This window comes from Podarcis tiliguerta (assembly GCF_965153285.1).
Source record: "Podarcis tiliguerta genome assembly, chromosome: 18".
In the NCBI taxonomy this organism is placed as follows: Eukaryota; Metazoa; Chordata; class Lepidosauria; order Squamata; family Lacertidae; genus Podarcis; species Podarcis tiliguerta.
The window spans coordinates 4,315,094-4,332,752 of record NC_139551.1 but is presented as its reverse complement, the minus strand read 5'-3'; the positions used below and the strand labels follow the sequence as shown (position 1 = coordinate 4,332,752).

The window sequence follows — 17,659 nt, the reverse complement described above, 5'->3', positions numbered from 1 at the left end:
CACAAACATTGGGGTCACCCAGTCCTCTTTCGGCACGGAATGGGGGACAGGACAACCTTGGGGCGGCGTGATACCCCCCCCTAAAGGATTGGCGAGCACCACTGCAACGCCACAGAGACAACCTGCCCTCTCTGATGTCACGGCACCCGGAACAAGTGGACGTGTTCCATTTTGTCAGGGAACTGCCGTGGGCTCAGGGGTGAGAGGGGAAAAGCTGGCTGGATTACAGAGAACCCCGCCCAAAGATCGTGGGAAGCAGCTCCTCCTAAGCGGAGGAGAGGAACCACGCCTCCAGTAGAGAGGAGCTTCAGGGCTCGGAGGAGGCGAGGCGGTGCCAGGACACCTTGCCTGGGCAAAGCGGGGAGGAGAGAGGTACTCCGTTACCCACGCCCTCCCTGCGCAGTAGGCTTCTGCGCCGAGAGGGGAGGCACAGACTGGGCGTCAAGAAACTGCTCTGCTGGGGAAGGTTTAAGGACCGCCCACTCACAGTGGCGTAGCGTGGGTTGTCAGCACCCGGGGCAAGGCAAGTAATTTGCGCCCCCCCCCCCCCCGCTGCACTGTCCCTCCCCCAGATAGTCCCTCGCTCTCTCTCCGCACCGCACCGCACGCCTGGCACCCTCCCCCACAGTGGGCGGCGACCCGGCGGCTCGGATCAGATTCGCACAGCCAGCACTGCAGTGAGAGAGAGTGAGTGAGCCAGGTAGGGGCAGATAGCTGCGAGTGCGAGTGCGCCCCCCCCAGATGTTGCGCCCGGTGCGGCCGGGCCCCCCTGCACCCCCCATGCTACGCCACTGACCACTCGCTGATTCTGCCAGTGAATGAGCCAGCCACGGGAGAGTGGCGCTCTGGACAGAGAAAGTTTATTTTGGCATCAAAAGTAAGGCTACACAGCCGAGCGACCCCTTGGTACCCTAACAGCAATCTGTGAGTCGGTCGTAATCCAGCCGGCTTTTCCCCTCTCGCCCCTGAGCTGATGACATTTCCCTGACACATTTGGTTCCTCGTTTCCCCAGTCTCCAATTCAGCTCTCAACGTCAGTCTGAGATTTATATATACAGTGGTGCCCCGCAAGACGAATGCCTCGCAAGACGGAAGACCTGCTAGACGAAAGGGTTTTCCGTTTTGGAGGTGCTTCGCAAAACGAATTTCCTATGGGCTTGCTTCGCAAGACGAAAATGTCTTGCGAGTTCCTGCGGGGGGTTTTTCCTCCCCCCCCCTTTTCCCCAAGCCGCTAAGCCGCTTAACAGCTGATCCACTAAGCCGCTTATCAGCTGATCCGCTAAGCCCACTAAGCCGCTAATAGCGCTAAGCCGCTAAGCCGCTAATGGGCTTGCTTCGCAAGATGGAAAAAACCGCAAGACGAAGAGACTCGCGGAAGGGATTCTTTTCATCTTGCGAGGCACCACTGTATTTCTTAAAGCCCTCGTGGAACTCCACCAGCATTTTGGCACCTGTGCCTCTCAACAGAGGCGTTTCTGTAGGTCTGCGTTCTTCAAACTTGGAAGGGGACGCTGGACTACAACTCCCATAATCCCTGAACCATTGGCACGCACTTCAGGTTACAAACTCCGCTGACCTAGAAGAGTTCCCTCGAGTTGAGAACTTTGCCCCAGGATGAGAACGGAAATCATGTGCCGGCAGCACAACGGCGGAAAGAGGTCCCATTAGCGACAGCAAGCCTCTGGTTGAGAACAGTTTCAGGTTAAGAACGGACCTCCGGAACGAATAACGTCCATCAGATTGAGGTTGAATCCTGACAAGACAGAAGTACTGTTTTGAGGGGACAGGGGGTGGGTGGGTGTGGGGGACTCCCTGGTCCTGAATGGGGTAACTGTGCCCCTGAAGGACCAGGTGCGCAGCCTGGGAGTCATTTTGGACTCACAGCTGTCCATGGAGACGCAGGTCAATTCTGTGTCCAGGGCAGCTTTCTACCAGCTCCACCTGGTACGCAGAATGAGACCCTCCCTGCCCACAGACTGTCTCACCAGAGTGGTGCATGCTCTAGTTATCTCCCGCTTGGACTACTGCAACGCGCTCTACGTGGGGCTACCTTTGAAAGTGACATGGAAACTGCAATTGATTCAGAATGCGGCTGCCAGACTGGTGACTGGAGTGGCCGCTGAGACCACATAACACCGGTTCTGAGAGATCTACATTGGCTCCCAGGACGTTTCCAAGTACAATTCAAAGTGTTGGTGCTGACCTTGAAAGCCCTAAACAGCCCAGGATACCTGAAGGAGCGTCTCCACCCCCATCGTTCAGCCCGGACACTGAGATCCAGCCCCGAGGGCCTTCTGGTGGTTCCCTCATTGCGAGAAGTAAGGTTACAGGGAACCAGACAGAGGGCCTTCTCGGTAGTGGCGCCCACCCTGTGGAACGCCCTCCCTTCAGATGTGAAGGAAATAAGCAGCTATCTTATCTTTAAAAGACATCTGAAGGCAGCCCTGTTCAGGGAAGTTTTTAATATTTAACGCTGTATTGTTTTTAATACTTGATTGGGAGCCGCCCAGAGTGGCTGAGGAAACTCAGCCAGATGGGCAGGGTATAAATAATAAATTATTATTATTATTATTATTATTATTATTATTATTATTATTATTATTAGCAGTCATTTGCTAATTATATACACTTTAAAAACACCTTGAAAGTTCACAAGCACTTTGGTGAGGATTTCCTCCAATAATATTTCCCCCCCCCCTATGACGACTCTTCACATTTTTGCAAGCGCTTTCCCCTAATATAGCACAAACTTTCTATGCGATTTTCATTCTTATGCACCCCTTCCCCTAATTGACGCAATTTTGCTTGGTCGGAGAACTTCACTGCAAAATTCAAACCAGTACAGATTTCGAGGGATGACTGGTTCTTGAATTCTTTCAGAAAGAATGGATTCGATAGATTTGGCTTTAAATGCAAACCAAGTTGAATTACTTCCCCCAGTCCCAGCCGAGCCTGAGGTTCCTGGTTCACGGGCAGACAGAGTCCCTGATGGGGGTCGCCATCAGATTACAGTGGTGCCTCGCAAGACGAAAAGTATCCGTTCCGCGAGTCTCCTCGTCTTGCGGTTTTTTTTCGTCTTGCAAAGCAAGCCCATTAGCGGATTAGCGCTATTAGCGCTATTAGCGGTTTAGTGGCTATTAAAGGTTTAAGGGATTAGCGGATTAGCTGCTGAAAGGCTATTAGCGGCTTAGATCAGCTGTTAAGCGGCTTAGCGATCAGCTGTTAAGCAGCTTAGGGGCTTGGGGAAAAGGGGGGAGGGGGGGGACCCCAGGAATCGCAAGATATTTTTGTCTTGTGAAGCAAGCCCATAGCAAATTCGTTTTGCAGAGCACCTCCAAAACGGAAAACCCTTTCATCTAGCGGGTTTTCCGTCTTGCGAGGCATTCGTCTTGCGGGGCACCACTGTATCTCCTCTTCCTCTGAATTTGGGCTGACACCCGACCCCTCCCCAAAAAGGCAGTGTTTTGAATATTTAAGAAAATACCAAGGTTGTTCTGTTTGATGTTTAAAATGTTGATTTCTTAATTTTGGGTTCAAAAAAACAGGGGTGGCCTTATTTTCACAAACAAGTTACCGTATTTTTTGCTCTATAAGACTCACTTTTTTCCTCCTGAAAAGTGAGGGGAAATGTGCGTGCGTCTTATGGAGCAAATGCAGGCTGCGCAGCTATCCCAGAAGCCAGAACAGCAAGAGGGATCGCTGCTTTCACTGCGCAGCGATCCCTCTTGCTGTTCTGGCTTCTGAGATTCAGAATTTTTTTTTTTCTTGTTTTCCTCCTCCAAAAACCAGGTGCATCTTGTGGTCTGGTGTGTCTTATAGAGCGAAAAATACAGTAGTCCTTGTCAAAAGGTCTTTTTCCCCCCCAAACAGCAATGAAACGGAAGTGTTTCACACAATCAGCCTGTGGTGACAGCATTACCTCAACACATGATCCTGACTAGGCATGTTCAAAGTCCATTTTGGGGACTTGTGGCAGCTTATTTATTGGGGTCGAATCCGCAAAAAAGGTCAACAACTTTGGTTGGCCCTCACACATTGTGGCGCGTTTGCCTCCTAGGATGGGACATAAGGAAAGGGTTAAAATAGGTGTGATGTGATTGGCCAGTGAGAATGCCAGGGGGGAATAAAAGTTAGAGTGGGAGGTTTTGAAAGTCAGTTGAAGTTGAGGTTTGAGAGTTGAGGTTTGGGAGTTGAAAAAGGAAGAGGGAGATTTAGGTGTGGGTTGGTAGAGTTGTACTGTGGGAGAGTGAGAGGAATTGTTAGGTGGAGTCAGATAGATACCGTATTTTTTGCTCTATAAGACTCACTTTTTCCCTCTTAAAAAGTAAGGGGAAATGTGTGTGCGTCTTATGGAGCGAATGCAGGCTGCGCAGCTATCCCAGAAGCCAGAACAGCAAGAGAGATTTCTGCTTTCACTGCGCAGCGATCCCTCTTGCTGTTCTGGCTTCTGAGATTCAGAATATTTTTTTTCTTGTTTTCCTCCTCCAAAAACTAGGTGCGTCTTGTGGTCTGGTGCGTCTTATAGAGCGAAAAATACGGTAGTTGGAATAATCAGTTTGGACTTGTTAGGAACTAAGAATAAGAAACTGACAAGAGAAAAATTAACTGAAACCATAATAAGCTTGTTCCTGCATTTAAAAATAAACTCGATTATTTGTTTATGTTAACAACTGACTGGACTCTGTGTGTCCCCGTGAGATATGGGGTGGTGGCAGCGGAAAAGACAATCGTAGTGGTGGCACAGGGTCAATAGACCGCCAAATGTCCGGGGGCCCTGTGTGTGATCGCCACACACACGTTCACTTCATCAAATCTGGGCCCTCTCTGAACTAGACCAAGCATGTAGCCACCTCAGGAAGTATCGCCTTCTGTGACATCATCCGTTCAACTTGTGATCCCTGATTGACTAGGACCACAAATGTCATTAGACCAGGAAGTGTTGCCCTCACTCTAGCTTGGCTTCGTTGACCCTCAGTGACATCACCCAATCACGGCAAGATCCCTGATTTTCTAGGAACACCCATGTGGCTGGTCCAGGAAGTGTTGCCCTTCCTCCACCTTTTGGCTTCATTTGCCCACAGTGACATCACTATGTGAGCCCTGATTGGCAAGGATCATGTGGGTGGTGGACACCTCTCAGCACCAGCCAAGACAAGGGCCCTAAACTGGGAATATAGGAATATTGAGGGGTATTCAGGGCTTACCTGTCGGGTTGTAGGGATCATGAGATTCAGCCCGTCGATGGAAATGTTGACCGCTATACTAATGCCAGCGAAACGGAGGTTGCTTTTGCCCAGAATTGAGAAGAGAGCTTTGTTAGGTGCCTGGGAGGAGAGAGGGAAGAGGGAGAGAGGGTCATGCCGAACAACTTGTGAAAACCCTCAGTCCTTTATGGCCATTTCTCCATCACAGCTGTCCATGGAGGCACCGTCAATTCTGTGTCCAGGGCGGCTGTCTACCAGCTCCATCTGGTACGCAGGATGAGACCCTTCCTGCCTGCAGACTGTCTGGCCAGAGTGGTGCATGCTCTGGTTATCTCCCGCTTGGACTACTACCATGCGCTCTCCGTAGGGCTGCCTTTGAAGGTGACCTGGAAACTACAACTAATCCAGAATACGACAGCTAGACTGGTGACTGGGAATGGCTGCCGAGACCATAGAACAGCGGTCCTGTAAGACCTACATTGCTCCCAGGACGTTTCTGGGCACAATTCAAAGTGTTGGTGCTGACCTTGAAAGCCCTAAACAGCCTCGGTCCTGTATACCTGAAGGAGCATCTCCAATCCCATCATCCATCCTGGACATGGAGGTCCAGCTCCAAGGCCCTCCTGGCAGATACATCACCGCGAGATGTTAGGTTGCAGGGAACCAGGCAGAGGGCCTTCTCAGTGGTGGCGCCCACCCTGTGGAACACCCTCCCATCAGATGTCAAGGAAATAAACAACTACCTGACTTTTAGAAGACACCTGAAGGCAGCCCTGTTTCGGGAAGTTTTTAATGTTTGATGTTTTATCGTGTTTTTAATGTTCTGTTGGGAGCTGCCCAGAGTGGCTGGGGAAATCCGGCCAGATGTGCGGGGTACAAATAATATATTACTACTATTATTATGATTATTATTACACACAGGAGTCTTTCCCAGCCCTACCCAGAAATGCCATCGGGGACTGAGCCTTCTACATGCAAAGCATATGTTCTGCCACTGAGCTATTGTCCAGTCCCAAATTACTGTTTTATGCAATAATCTCATAGAGGGTGGAGCGGTTATCAAACGCACCTTCTTCTTCCAGGTTCCTTTGACTCCCGGGACAGCTTCGTAAAGTCTGTTGATGGCTTCCCTGGAAAAGGAAAAAACAATTCTAGAATACAGTGGTAAAGGTAAAGGTACCCCTGCCCGTACGGGCCAGTCTTGACAGACTCTAGGGTTGTGCGCCCATCTCACTCAAAGAGGCCAAGGACCAGCGCTGTCCGCAGACACTTCCGGGTTCACGTGGCCAGCGTGACATCGCTGCTCTGGCGAGCCAGAGCCACACACGGAAACGCCGTTTACCTTCCCGCTACTAAGCGGTCCCTATTTATCTACTTGCACCCGGGAGTGCTTTCGAACTGCTAGGTTGGCAGGTGCTGGGACCGAACAGCGGGAGCGCACCCCACCGCGGGGATTCGAACCGCCAACCTTTCGATCGGCAAGCCCTAGGCACTGAGGCTTTAACCCACAGCGCCACCTGCGTCCCAGAATACAGTGGTACCTCGGGTTAAGTACTTAATTCGTTCTGGAGGTCCGTATTTAACCTGAAACTGTTCTTAACCTGAAGCACCACTTAACCAATGGGGCCTCCTGCTATTGCTGTGCCGCCAGAGCACTATTTCTGTCTTCATCCTGAAGCAAAGTTCTTAACCCAAGGTACTATTTCTGGGTTAGCGGAGTCTGTAACCTGAAGCGTATGTAACCCGAGGTACCACTGTATCAGTGATCAGATAATAAATGGCTCAGTGTCAGGCCCCTCTCGATCTAGCGTGAGGGCATCCATTGAAGCGCATGAGGTAAGACTTTCCAACATATTTATATTGTATTGAAAATTTTCAGCAGGGCAGATAAAAGGGAGTCCTTCTCTACACAGCTCAGAGCTAAACTGTGGAACTCCCTGGTGCAGGGAGCCCAGCGACGTAGCGGATTCTGAAAGAGGGTGATTAAATTCATGATCCCACCAAGCTGGCTGTTAATTGGGGACGGCCAAATGAAGGCATCCTAAAAAGCAGAGACATCACCTTGCCAACAAAGGTCTGTATAGTTCAAGCTATGGTTTTCCCAGTAGTGATGTATGGAAGTGAGAGCTGGACCATCAAGAAGGCTGATGGCCGAAGAATGGATGCTTTTGAATTCTGGTGCTGGAGGAGACTCTTGAGAGTCCCATGGACTGCAAGGAGATCAAACCTCTCCATTCGGAAGGAAATCAGCCCTGAGTGCTCACTGGAAGGACAGATCCTGAAGCTGAGGCTCCAAGACTTTGGCCGCCTCATGAGAAGAGAAGACTCCCTGGAAAAGACCCTGATGTTGGGAAAGATGGAGGGCACAAGGAGAAGGGGACCCCAGACCATTAGGTCCAGTCGTGGCCGACTCTGGGGTTGCGGCGCTCATCTCGCTTTACTGGCCGAGGGAGCCGGCATACAGCTTCCGGGTCATGTGGCCAGCAGGACTAAGCCGCTTCTGGTGAACCAGAGCAGTGCACGGAAACGCCATTTACCTTCCCGCCGGAGCGGTACCTATTTATCTCCTTGCACTTTGACGTGCTTTCGAACTGCTAGGTTGGCAGGAGCAGGGACTGAGCAACGGGAGCTCACCCCGTTGCGGGGATTCGAACCACCGACCTTCCGATCAGCAAGTCCTAGGCTCTGTGGTTTAACCCACAGCGCCACCCGCGTCCCTTCTGTTCTACCAGCATGAATTTGACCAAACTGGGGGAGGCAGTGGAAGACAGGAGTGCCTGGCGTGCTCTGGTCCAGGGGGTCACGAAGAGTCGGACACGACTAAACAACTAAGCAACAACAACAAAAAATGAAGGCAATTTGCAACGAGAGAGGCAGAGACCGTGTGTGTGTGTGTGTGTGTGTGTGTGTTGGAGCAGAGGTTCGGGGAGGGAGAGGAAAAATGCTACAGAGGAAGACCTCCCGGCAGTGGGGCATCTCCCAGCCTACCCCAGGAATCCCTATCAGAGTGATCCATTTCCAAGCAAACTTGCTGTCTGCGCATTGGGACTCCAAAGTCATTGGGGTCAGCGGGTGGAAAAGGGGCAGCGTCTCTTCAATAATGCATGGCCCTCCTGCCCCACTGCGGAGACGCCTTCCATCTCCAGTTATCCACCATCGATCCGCACTTTGCGCAGGCAAGAGAAGGGGCTACCCCCTCGCCATAGTTCCTTCTCCCTCCTCCTTCCTGTAGAGCTGATGCGTCAAGCTCTCCCCAGGGCGGTCCTCATCTCAGACATGAGAGTGTTCAGAGGATCCCGGCTGCTACATCAGGGCAAAGACCATAGCTGTCAACGTTTCCTTTTTTTTTTTTGTTTTGTTTTGTTTTAAAGATATTTATTAAGATTTTCAACATATTACAAAAATTAGAAAAAATAAAAAAGAATAAAAAGAAAATACAAAATAAAAACAGTTAAAAGCAAATCAGTCTTTCCATATCTTATCTTTCCTTTACTTGTTTCCCTGACCTCCTCACACCTCCCTTTCTTGCATTCCCATTCAATTGGTTAATTCAGCAAATCCTTTCCCTCTTTAAGGTACCCCTGCCCGTACGGGCCAGTCGTGTCCGACTCTAGGGTTGTGCGCCCATCTCACTTAAGAGGCCGGGGGCCAGTGCTGTCCGAAGACACTTCCGGGTCACGTGGCCAGCGTGACAAAGCTGCATCTGGCGAGCCAGTGCAGCACACGGAAACGCCGTTTACCTTCCCACTAGAAAGCGGTCCCTATTTATCTACTTTCACCCGGAGGTGCTTTCGAACTGCTAGGTTGGCAGGCGCTGGGACCGAGCAATGGGAGCGCACCCCGTCATTGCGGGGATTCGAACCACCGACCTTTCGATCGGCAAGTCCTAGGCACTGAGGCTTTTACCCACAGCGCCACCCGCGTCCCCTTTTCCCTCTTTAATTTTGTCTTAATCTTTTATCTTAATGTATTATAGCTTTAAATCATCCCCTATTAACTATCCTTTTTTACATGTTCCTGAACATTGCTGCTAAAAAATCCCTCTTAGCTTCAATCCAGCATCATTCTAACATTCATTAATTTTACAGTGTTTCTGTAAGTAGTCTTTAAATTTCTTCCAATCTTCTTACACTGACTCTTCTCCCTGGTCTCGGATTCTGCCGGTCATTTCTGCCAATTCCATATAGTCCCAACGTTTCCCTTTTTTAAAGGGAAATTCCCTTCTTCCAAATAGGATTCCTCGCAAGAAAAGGGAAAAGTTGACAGCTATGGCAAAGAGCCGTAACAGGCTTCCCATCCACACTGGAGGTTTAAAGCAGAACCATACCGCTTTAACCCTCTGCAACCACACCAAAGATTGAAAGCACCACTGTAAAGGTAAAGGACCCCTGGCAGTTAAGTCCAGTTGCGGACGACTCTGGGGTTGCGGCGCTCATCTCGCTTTATTGGCCGAGGGAGCCGGCGTACAGCTTCCGGGTCATGTGGCCAGCAGGACTAAGCCGCTTCTGGCGAACCAGAGCAGTGCACGGAAATGCCGTTTACCTTCCCGCTGGAGTAGTACCTATTTATCTCCTTGCACTGTGACGTGCTTTTGAACTGCTAGGTGGGCAGGAGCAGGGACCGAGTGACGGGAGCTCACCCCGTCACGGGGATTCAAACCGCCGACCTTCTGATTGGAAAGTCCTAGGCTCAGTGATTTAGACCACAGCGCCACTACGCTGTGTTAAATAGTCATGTCCCCACACCCAAATCCTGGGAGCTGCTGTTTGTTAAGGGTTCTGAGACTCACACCCCATTCTATCCCCCTCCATGGAGCAATTTAATATTATTATTATTATTATTATTATTATTATTATTATTATTATTATTATTAGAATGTATATACCACCCTTGCCGGCCTCACCTTGCCAACAAAGGTCCATATAGTTAAAGCTATGGTTTTCCCAGTAGTGATGTATGGAAGTGAGAGATGGACCATAAGGAAGGCTGATCGCCAAAGAATGGATGCTTTTGAATTCTGGTGCTGGAGGAGACTCTTGAGAGTCCCATGGACTGCAAGGAGATCAAACCTCTCCATTCGGAAGGAAATCAGCCCTGAGAGCTCACTGGAAGGACAGATCCTGAAGCTGAGGCTCCAAGACTTTGGCCACCTCATGAGAAGAGAAGACTCCCTGGAAAAGACCCTGATGTTGGGAAAGATGGAGGGCACAAGGAGAAGGGGATGACAGAGGACGAGATGGTGGGACAGTGTTCTCGAAGCTGCTAATATGAGTTTGACCAAAGTACAGGAGGCAGTGGAAGACAGGAGGGCCTGGCGTGCTCTGGTCCAGGGGGTCATGAAGAGTTGGACACGACTAACCGACTCAACAATATACCACCCTATACCCTGTCGTCTGTAACTGCCCCCCAGCCCACCCTGTCCTGATCTCATCGGGGTTTGATGACACTTACTTGGTCACTTGCGTCCTGGTGTTGAAATCTAGGGACCTCATCGACCGCAGGATCTCGATGCATCCCATGTACTGAAAAAGCAGAGAAGGGACATCAGCGAAGGTGGAGGGGTCCAACTCTGACTTCTGCGACACTTACATTGCAGGGGGTTGCATAAAGTGGCCCATGGGGTCCCTTAAGAGCACAAGAAGGACCTTCTGGATCAACCTGCCCAGTATCCTGGTCTCACAGTGGCCGACCAGGGAAAGCAGAAACCAGGATTCAAATCCAAGACCAACGTGCTCGGCTCCTGTGGCTTTGGCAGGTGCCATTCCGAAGCACAGCTGCATCGGCTATAACTATAACTGTATCCATCCCCTTTTAAAGTCATCCATGGCTGGCAGCCATTGCTGGCTCCTGTGTGAGGGAGTTCCACTGGTGAACTTCACACTGTGTGAAGAAGGGCTTCTGTCTCTCCCGAATCTTCCACTTTCAGATCGTAATTCAGTAATACTTGAATTAAGGGGGGGGGGGACACACACTCCGTTTAGATGGAGATTAAATCAAGGACTTTTAGATAATCAAAATGTTTTACGAAAAGCAGGAGGGAAAAGCCCTGAGGGATTGTTTTGAATTAAATTTAAATCGAGAAATAGAAAGAAAGACGGTTTGGGATGCTAAAGGGACCCGTGACCAATAGGTCCAGTCGTGACCGACTCTGGGGTTGCGGCGCTCATCTCGCTTTATTGGCCGAGGGAGCCGGCGTCCACCTTCCGGGTCATGTGGCCAGCAGGACTCAGCCGCTTCTGGCAAACCAGAGCAGCGCACGGAAACGCCGTTTACCTTCCCGCCAGAGCGGTACCTATTTATCTACTTGCACTCTGACGTACTTTCGAACTGCTAGGTGGGCAGGAGCAGGGACCGAGCAACGGGAGCTCACCCCATTGCGGGGATTTGAACCACCGACCTTCTGATCGGCAAGTCCTAGGCTCTGTGGTTTAACCCACAGCGCCACCCGCGTCCGTTTTGGGATGCTAGTAAAGCAGTAATGAGAGGTTTCAAAATTGTATAGATTTCTATACCTCTCAATCTCTCTCTCTCTTTCTCTCTCTCTCTCACACACACACATTCCTTGATTGAAGAAGGGCATTGCAAAATTTGGAAATCTGCAAAATTCAGAGGATAGCCGGGGTTTGTTCCACACATTGTTCTTGGAAGTATCCATCAGGTAGGTTCTCCTCAAACCACGGGTGGAATCAGAATTCTGTCGCATCCTTCCTTGTCTGCAGCTAAATTCGGCTACTGACAAAACTCTTTGACCTTAACGGACATAGAATCATAGAATCATAGAGTTGGAAGAGACCACAAGGGCCATTGAGTCCAACCCCCTGCCAAGCAGGAAACACCATCAGAGCACTCCTGACATATGGTTGTCAAGCCTCTGCTTAAAGACCTCCAAAGAAGGAGACTCCACCACACTCCTTGGCAGCAAATTCCACTGTCAAACAGCTCTTACTGTCAGGAAGTTCTTCCTAATGTTTAGGTGGAATCTTCTTTCTTGTCATTGGGATCCATTGCTCCGTGTCCGCTTCTCTGGAGTAGCAGAAAACAACCTTTCTCCCTCCTCTATGTGACATCCTTTTAGATATTTGAACATGGCTATCATATCACCCCTTAACCTCCTCTTCTCCAGGCTAAACATGACCAGCTCCCTTAGCCGTTCCTCATAAGGCATTGTTTCCAGGCCTTTGACCATTTTGGTTGCCCTCCTCTGGACACGTTCCAGTTTGTCAGTGTCCTTCTTGAACTGTGGTGCCCAGAACTGGACACAGTACTCCAGGTGAGGTCTGACCAGAGCAGAATACAGTGGCACTCTTACTTCCCTTGATCTAGATGCTATATTCCTACTGATGCAGCCCAGAATTGCAGAATGACTAACTTAGGCCCATCAATTCCAATGAGTTTACTCTGAGAAAAATTTAGCTACACACATTTCGTTTTGCTTTCCTCTAATTTACTCCCCTTGGGACCTCCCTCAGCCCCCACAAAAAAAGTCTATTTGCCTTAGGACACTATCCTAGAAGAATAACAACCCACCATCTCCCTAATCTGAAACCAGGAAATATAACTTGAGAATAGGAATGGAAGGAGCCGTCCCTCTTGGCCTTCCCTGCTTCTCATTTTTGCAGTCTTATTTTCAGCTCTTCAAACTTTGCGGCAATTTGCGGTTTATTTCTTGACTGGCGGCGGGAGGGGAGCCCTCATGAAAATTCTACAGCGTTTCAGTGCAAATTCCTTCCGACGAACACATTTCTATATTATACGCATGCCTTTTTGCAAATCAGTTTCCCCCCACCCTTTATATAACGCATTTTAGGATGTTGCTTTCGCGAGTATGAAAAGATGCCCACTTTGCCCAAACAAATGCAAATTTTTTCCGTTCATGAGGCTTGCGTCGCAAAATTCGTAGAAGGGCGAATTTTGAAGGATAGCTGTGTATGGGTTCGCATGGTGTTCAGGAAAGTGAGGGTTTGACGGGAGCAAAGAATCACTGAATTGTTGAGTTGAAAGGTACCCCCAGCGATCATCTAGACCAACCTCCAAATCACAGCTGAAGACTCCCTGACAGATGGCCATCCAATCTCTGCTTCAAAACTTCCACCACCTTCCAATGGAGCCTTGTTCCACTGTCAAACAGATCCTGTCCTCAGAAAGTTCTTCCTAATGTTTAGCTGGACTCGCCTTTCTTGTAAGCCATGGGTTCGAGTCCTACCCTCCAGAGCAGGAGAAAACAAGCTTGCTCCATCTTCCATGGAATAGCCCGTGGGTAGGCAAAAGAAGGCCCAGGGGCCGGATCCGGCCCAATCGCCTTCTCAATCCGGCCCGCGGATGGTCCGGGAATCAGCGTGTTTTTACATGAGTAGAATATGTCCTTTTATTTAAAATGCATCTCTGGGTTATTTGTGGGGCATAGGAATTCGTTCTTTTTTCAAAATATAATCCGCCCCCCCACAAGTTCTGAGGGACAGTGGACCGGCCTCCTGCTGAAAAAGTTTGCTGACCCCTGGAATAGCCCTTCAGCTTTTTGAAGATGGCTCTCACAATCACCTCTCAGTCTTCTCCTGGTTAAACATACCTAGCTGTCTCATACAGTTTTACTGATTTGCCTCTCCTCCATCCTTAAAGGTAAAGGGACCCCTGACCATTAGGTCCAGTCGTGACCGACTCTGGGGTTGCAGCGCTCATCTCGCTTTATTGGCCAAGGGAGCCGGCATACAGCTTCCGGGTCATGTGGCCAGCAGGACTGAGCCGTTTCTGGCGAACCAGAGCAGCGCACGGAAACACCGTTTACCTTCCCGCCGGAGCGGTACCTACTTATCTACTTGCACTTTGATGTGCTTTCGAACTGCTAGGTTGGCAGGAGCAGGGACTGAGCAACGGGAGCTCACCCCGTCATTGCGGGGATTCGAACCGCCGACCTTCTGATCGGCAAGTCCTAGGCTCTGTGGTTTAACCCACAGCGCCACCCATGTCCCTCCATCCTTACTCGAGAGTAAAGCCATCTGAACACACTGGGGATGACCTCCCATGTGACCCTCAGAACTGTTCTGTCCTCTTTTATTTCCATATGCCATTCGTTTCTGACTTCTCAGCCGTCGGAGGTTCAGAACAACAGATGTTTCTCAAGAAACCCAGCTTAACAGGGAATGATTTATAATCATTTTCCAGGCAGGGAAGATTCCCTCCCCTCCCCACAAAAAGAGGCTTTGCTGCTGCAATTTGCCTGTCAAAATAAATGGCCCCTTAAACGAATTAAGAACAAGGGGTTAATGAAAGGGTTCCTCCTCCTCCTCCCTCCTCCTCCCTCTTTTCCTTTTGTGACGTGTCTTTCCAGCTTTACGCTGGAGGGCAGAGATTGCCCCTTCCCTGATATCTCTCTAGAAAGAAAGAATTATTTGTTCCAAAGTATAACTCCACGTCCCAGGTTTCTGCGTCCTGTCAGCATTGTGATAATTATCTACAGCGTTTATCTATCCCTCCATGCAGTTCATGGCGATGTAAAATAAATAATAGTAATAATAATAATAATAATAATGTTTTTCCCATCCACTCACAACAACCCTGTGAGGTAGGTCAAGCTGCGAGACTGCAGCTGACCCAGTCAGCTCCATCGCTGAGCGGGGATTCGAACTCGCGTCTCGCAAGGTGCCACACCAGTCCTAATTATCATTTAACGCCTACGCTTGTTCTTATGTTTATATATTTAAAGGACAGCCCCAAATCACTGGTGCTGCCGAAGTGGGGGGGAGGGGACTCTTTTTTGACCTCCAACCTTTTGAGTGGAGGGGGTTAAAATATAAACCTCAAAACCTACACCAGTGTGGTGTAGTGGTTGAGAGCGGTAGTCTTGTAATCTGGGGAACCGGGTTCGCTTCCCCGCTCCTCCACATGCAGCTGCTGGGTGACCTTGGGCTAGTCACACTTCTCTGAAGTCTCTCAGCCCCACTCACCTCACAGAGTGTTTGTTGTGGGGGAGGAAGGGAAAGGAGAATGTGAGCCGCTTTGAGACTCCTTAAAGGGAGTGAAAGGCGGGATATCAAATCCAAACTCTTCTTCTCTTTTGTACCCCCTCCACCAACACACAAACCTCACTTCCGGCCCCAATTAATTCAAAACGCCGACTTAGCGCGAGAGAGTTCGTCCGTCCCGATTCCCTGGTACGTCATTCCGGTCTGTGAAATGGGTACATTTGCTGCTGGGCCCAAAGAAAGTCAAACTAGTGATCGCCGTCCGCTAGCTTATGAGCAAGAGGTCCTGGGGCTCAGGCTCAATTCGTTCTGAAAGCCCTACCCTGGTTGAAAACATGCTGGGACGTTCTCAAAATGCTCCACAGCACGCGAAAGACCCATCGGGGCAGGAAACTACTATCGGGAATGGCCTCTGAGCACGTGCAGAGTGAACTCTTCAATCCACAGAGCAACTGCAACCAGTATGTCAGACTGGGTATCTGATCGGCAGGGCGTCCCCTGAGGTCCGCTACTTTTTTCACCATGCCCCTAGAATCATAGAGTTGCAGAGCTGCCAGGGACCCCGGCGGTCATCTAGTCCAACCCCCTGAAATGCCCCCTGGGTGGGCTCGATCCACCAACCTTCTGGTTGACAGCCGCCACTGCGCAAAATTGCACGAATTAGTACTCCCGGCGCTTCCAGATTTCGGGCCGTGGATGGGCTCGCGGGGTTTGGTGCCTCTTGCAAAAAAGTCCCCCCCCCCAAAAAAACTGCCCCCAGACGTTGTTCTCCAAAACGACCCCCCCTTGCAAAGGAAGCAGGGGCCCAGCAGCCACTCACCCGAACGATGTAGGATGTTCGGCTTCCGGGAAAAGTTCGCGAACCAGTACGCTCGCTTCCGGGTTTGCGGCGTTTTGGGAGCCAAAACGTCCGGGTCACAAGGCGTTTGAGAAGCAAGGTATTTGGGGAAATGATCAAGACCCAGCGAGCGCCGTGACGTTCAAACCCTGATCTCTGACACTCTAACCACTGCAGGCACTGCCTCTTTTTAACCACGAGGAGGCCAAATGGCAGGTTATCCTGTTGGCATTTGGGGGCAAAGCGGACTAACTCTTCCTGGCCCCTGGGGAGGGCTGCCACCGGAGCCCACCCTGTAAAAAGTCCCCCCCAAAAACTGCCCCCAGACGTTGTCCCCCAAAACGACCCCCCCCTTGTGAAGGAAGCAGGGGCCCGACGGCCACTCACCCGAACAATGTAGGAGACCCCCGGGCCCAAGATTCTCTCGTCCGGGTGCAGCCAGCCTTGGACCGGTTTGCTGATGAAGCTCCCTTTCCGACTCCATTCCTCTCCGGCCGGCCGCCCCCCCTCGGCCCGCGGGGCCTTCCTCCCACCGCCGACGGGGCCCCCCCTCAGCCGGCTCATCACCTGCAGGCTGCAGGGCGTGGCGCAGACGGGCTCACAGGCGCTGAGGACGGCAGCCAGGCCCGACGAGGGGGGCTGCGGGTTGCCCCGGCCTTCTCTCCCCGCGGCCGAAATCTCCTTGCTGCTGCCGGAGGGGCTGCGGCTGAGAAACCCCGAAGGGCTGGAAAATTTCCACTGGGGCATTTTGGGGATCAGCATGCAGAAGGTGGTGACGGCCTCTTGCTCCTCGCCCAGCGGCGGGGGGCAGGGGGGGTCCGCGGGGGCGGCCGAGGGGGGTGGCAAAGGGCCGGCGGCCGAGGCGACCTTGCCGCTCATGGCTGGGTTCTCCGACGGAGTCAGGGCGTCGTTCCAAAAACGGTCATACTTCGGCACTGCTAGCATCCCCGGCTCGTCTGGCTAAGTGGTTTTAGAGTGCTCCCGGTCGCTCTGTGCAGCGCGGCCGGGCGTACGCCGCCCCTGCCGCATGCCCCCCCTCCGCCAACACAGGCCTCCAGCAGACATGCCTCTCCTACCCAACCCTTGGGAAGATCAGAGAACACACCATGACGTAATTCTCCCTGGCTACCTTTTATTTATTTCTTTCCACACACAACCGCTGCAGAATGGGAGGCTGCTGCTCTCTCCAGCTGCCCAGACAAATTGGCAGAAAAATAAACTCGCTGTTCCTGCGGCTGTTCCTCAAGAAAAGAAGGGGTCATTCCCCACCTTTTTAGAATTTTAGATTTTAGAATTTTATTGTTGTTAGCCGCCCTGAGCCCGGCTAAATGGCGTTCAGCCGCACAATATCGTAGAATTGATATGTCTGGAATACAGGGTGTGGGTCTGCCTGCCTTGCTAGGACACCTCTCTGTTAGCTTCCCCCTGACCCCCCCCCCCAGCAAAGAGGTAAAGGTAAAGGGGACCCTGACCATTAGGTCCAGTCGTGGCCGACTCTGGGGTTGCGGTGCTCATCTCGCTTTACTGGCCGAGGGAGCCGGCGTACAGCTTCCGGGTCATGTGGCCAGCAGGACTAAGCCGCTTCTGGCGAACCAGAGCAGCGCACAGAAACGCCGTTTACCTTCCCGCCGGAGTGGTACCTATTTATCTACTTGCAC

General features: G+C 51.1%; 1 protein-coding gene and 1 long non-coding RNA gene across 3 annotated transcripts in view; both read right to left on the bottom strand.

Annotated features, from left to right (window-relative positions):
• SHC2 (SHC adaptor protein 2) overlaps positions 1 to 17,014 on the bottom strand; it is a 37,538-nt gene extending 20,524 nt beyond the window's left edge. For both annotated transcript variants that reach the window (XM_083421591.1, XM_083421592.1), the window contains exons 1-4: positions 16,389 to 17,014; positions 10,656 to 10,726; positions 6,274 to 6,334; positions 5,205 to 5,324 (exon numbers count right to left, since the gene is read on the bottom strand). In XM_083421591.1, coding sequence (XP_083277717.1) covers positions 5,205 to 5,324; positions 6,274 to 6,334; positions 10,656 to 10,726; positions 16,389 to 16,946 — 810 coding nt within the window. In that variant the 5' untranslated portion in view covers positions 16,947 to 17,014. The remainder of the gene's footprint in view (positions 1 to 5,204; positions 5,325 to 6,273; positions 6,335 to 10,655; positions 10,727 to 16,388) is intronic.
• The window catches only part of LOC310668664, a 187,234-nt gene that overhangs the window by 152,068 nt on the left and 17,507 nt on the right, over positions 1 to 17,659 (bottom strand). The gene's annotated exons all lie outside the window — the stretch shown is intronic.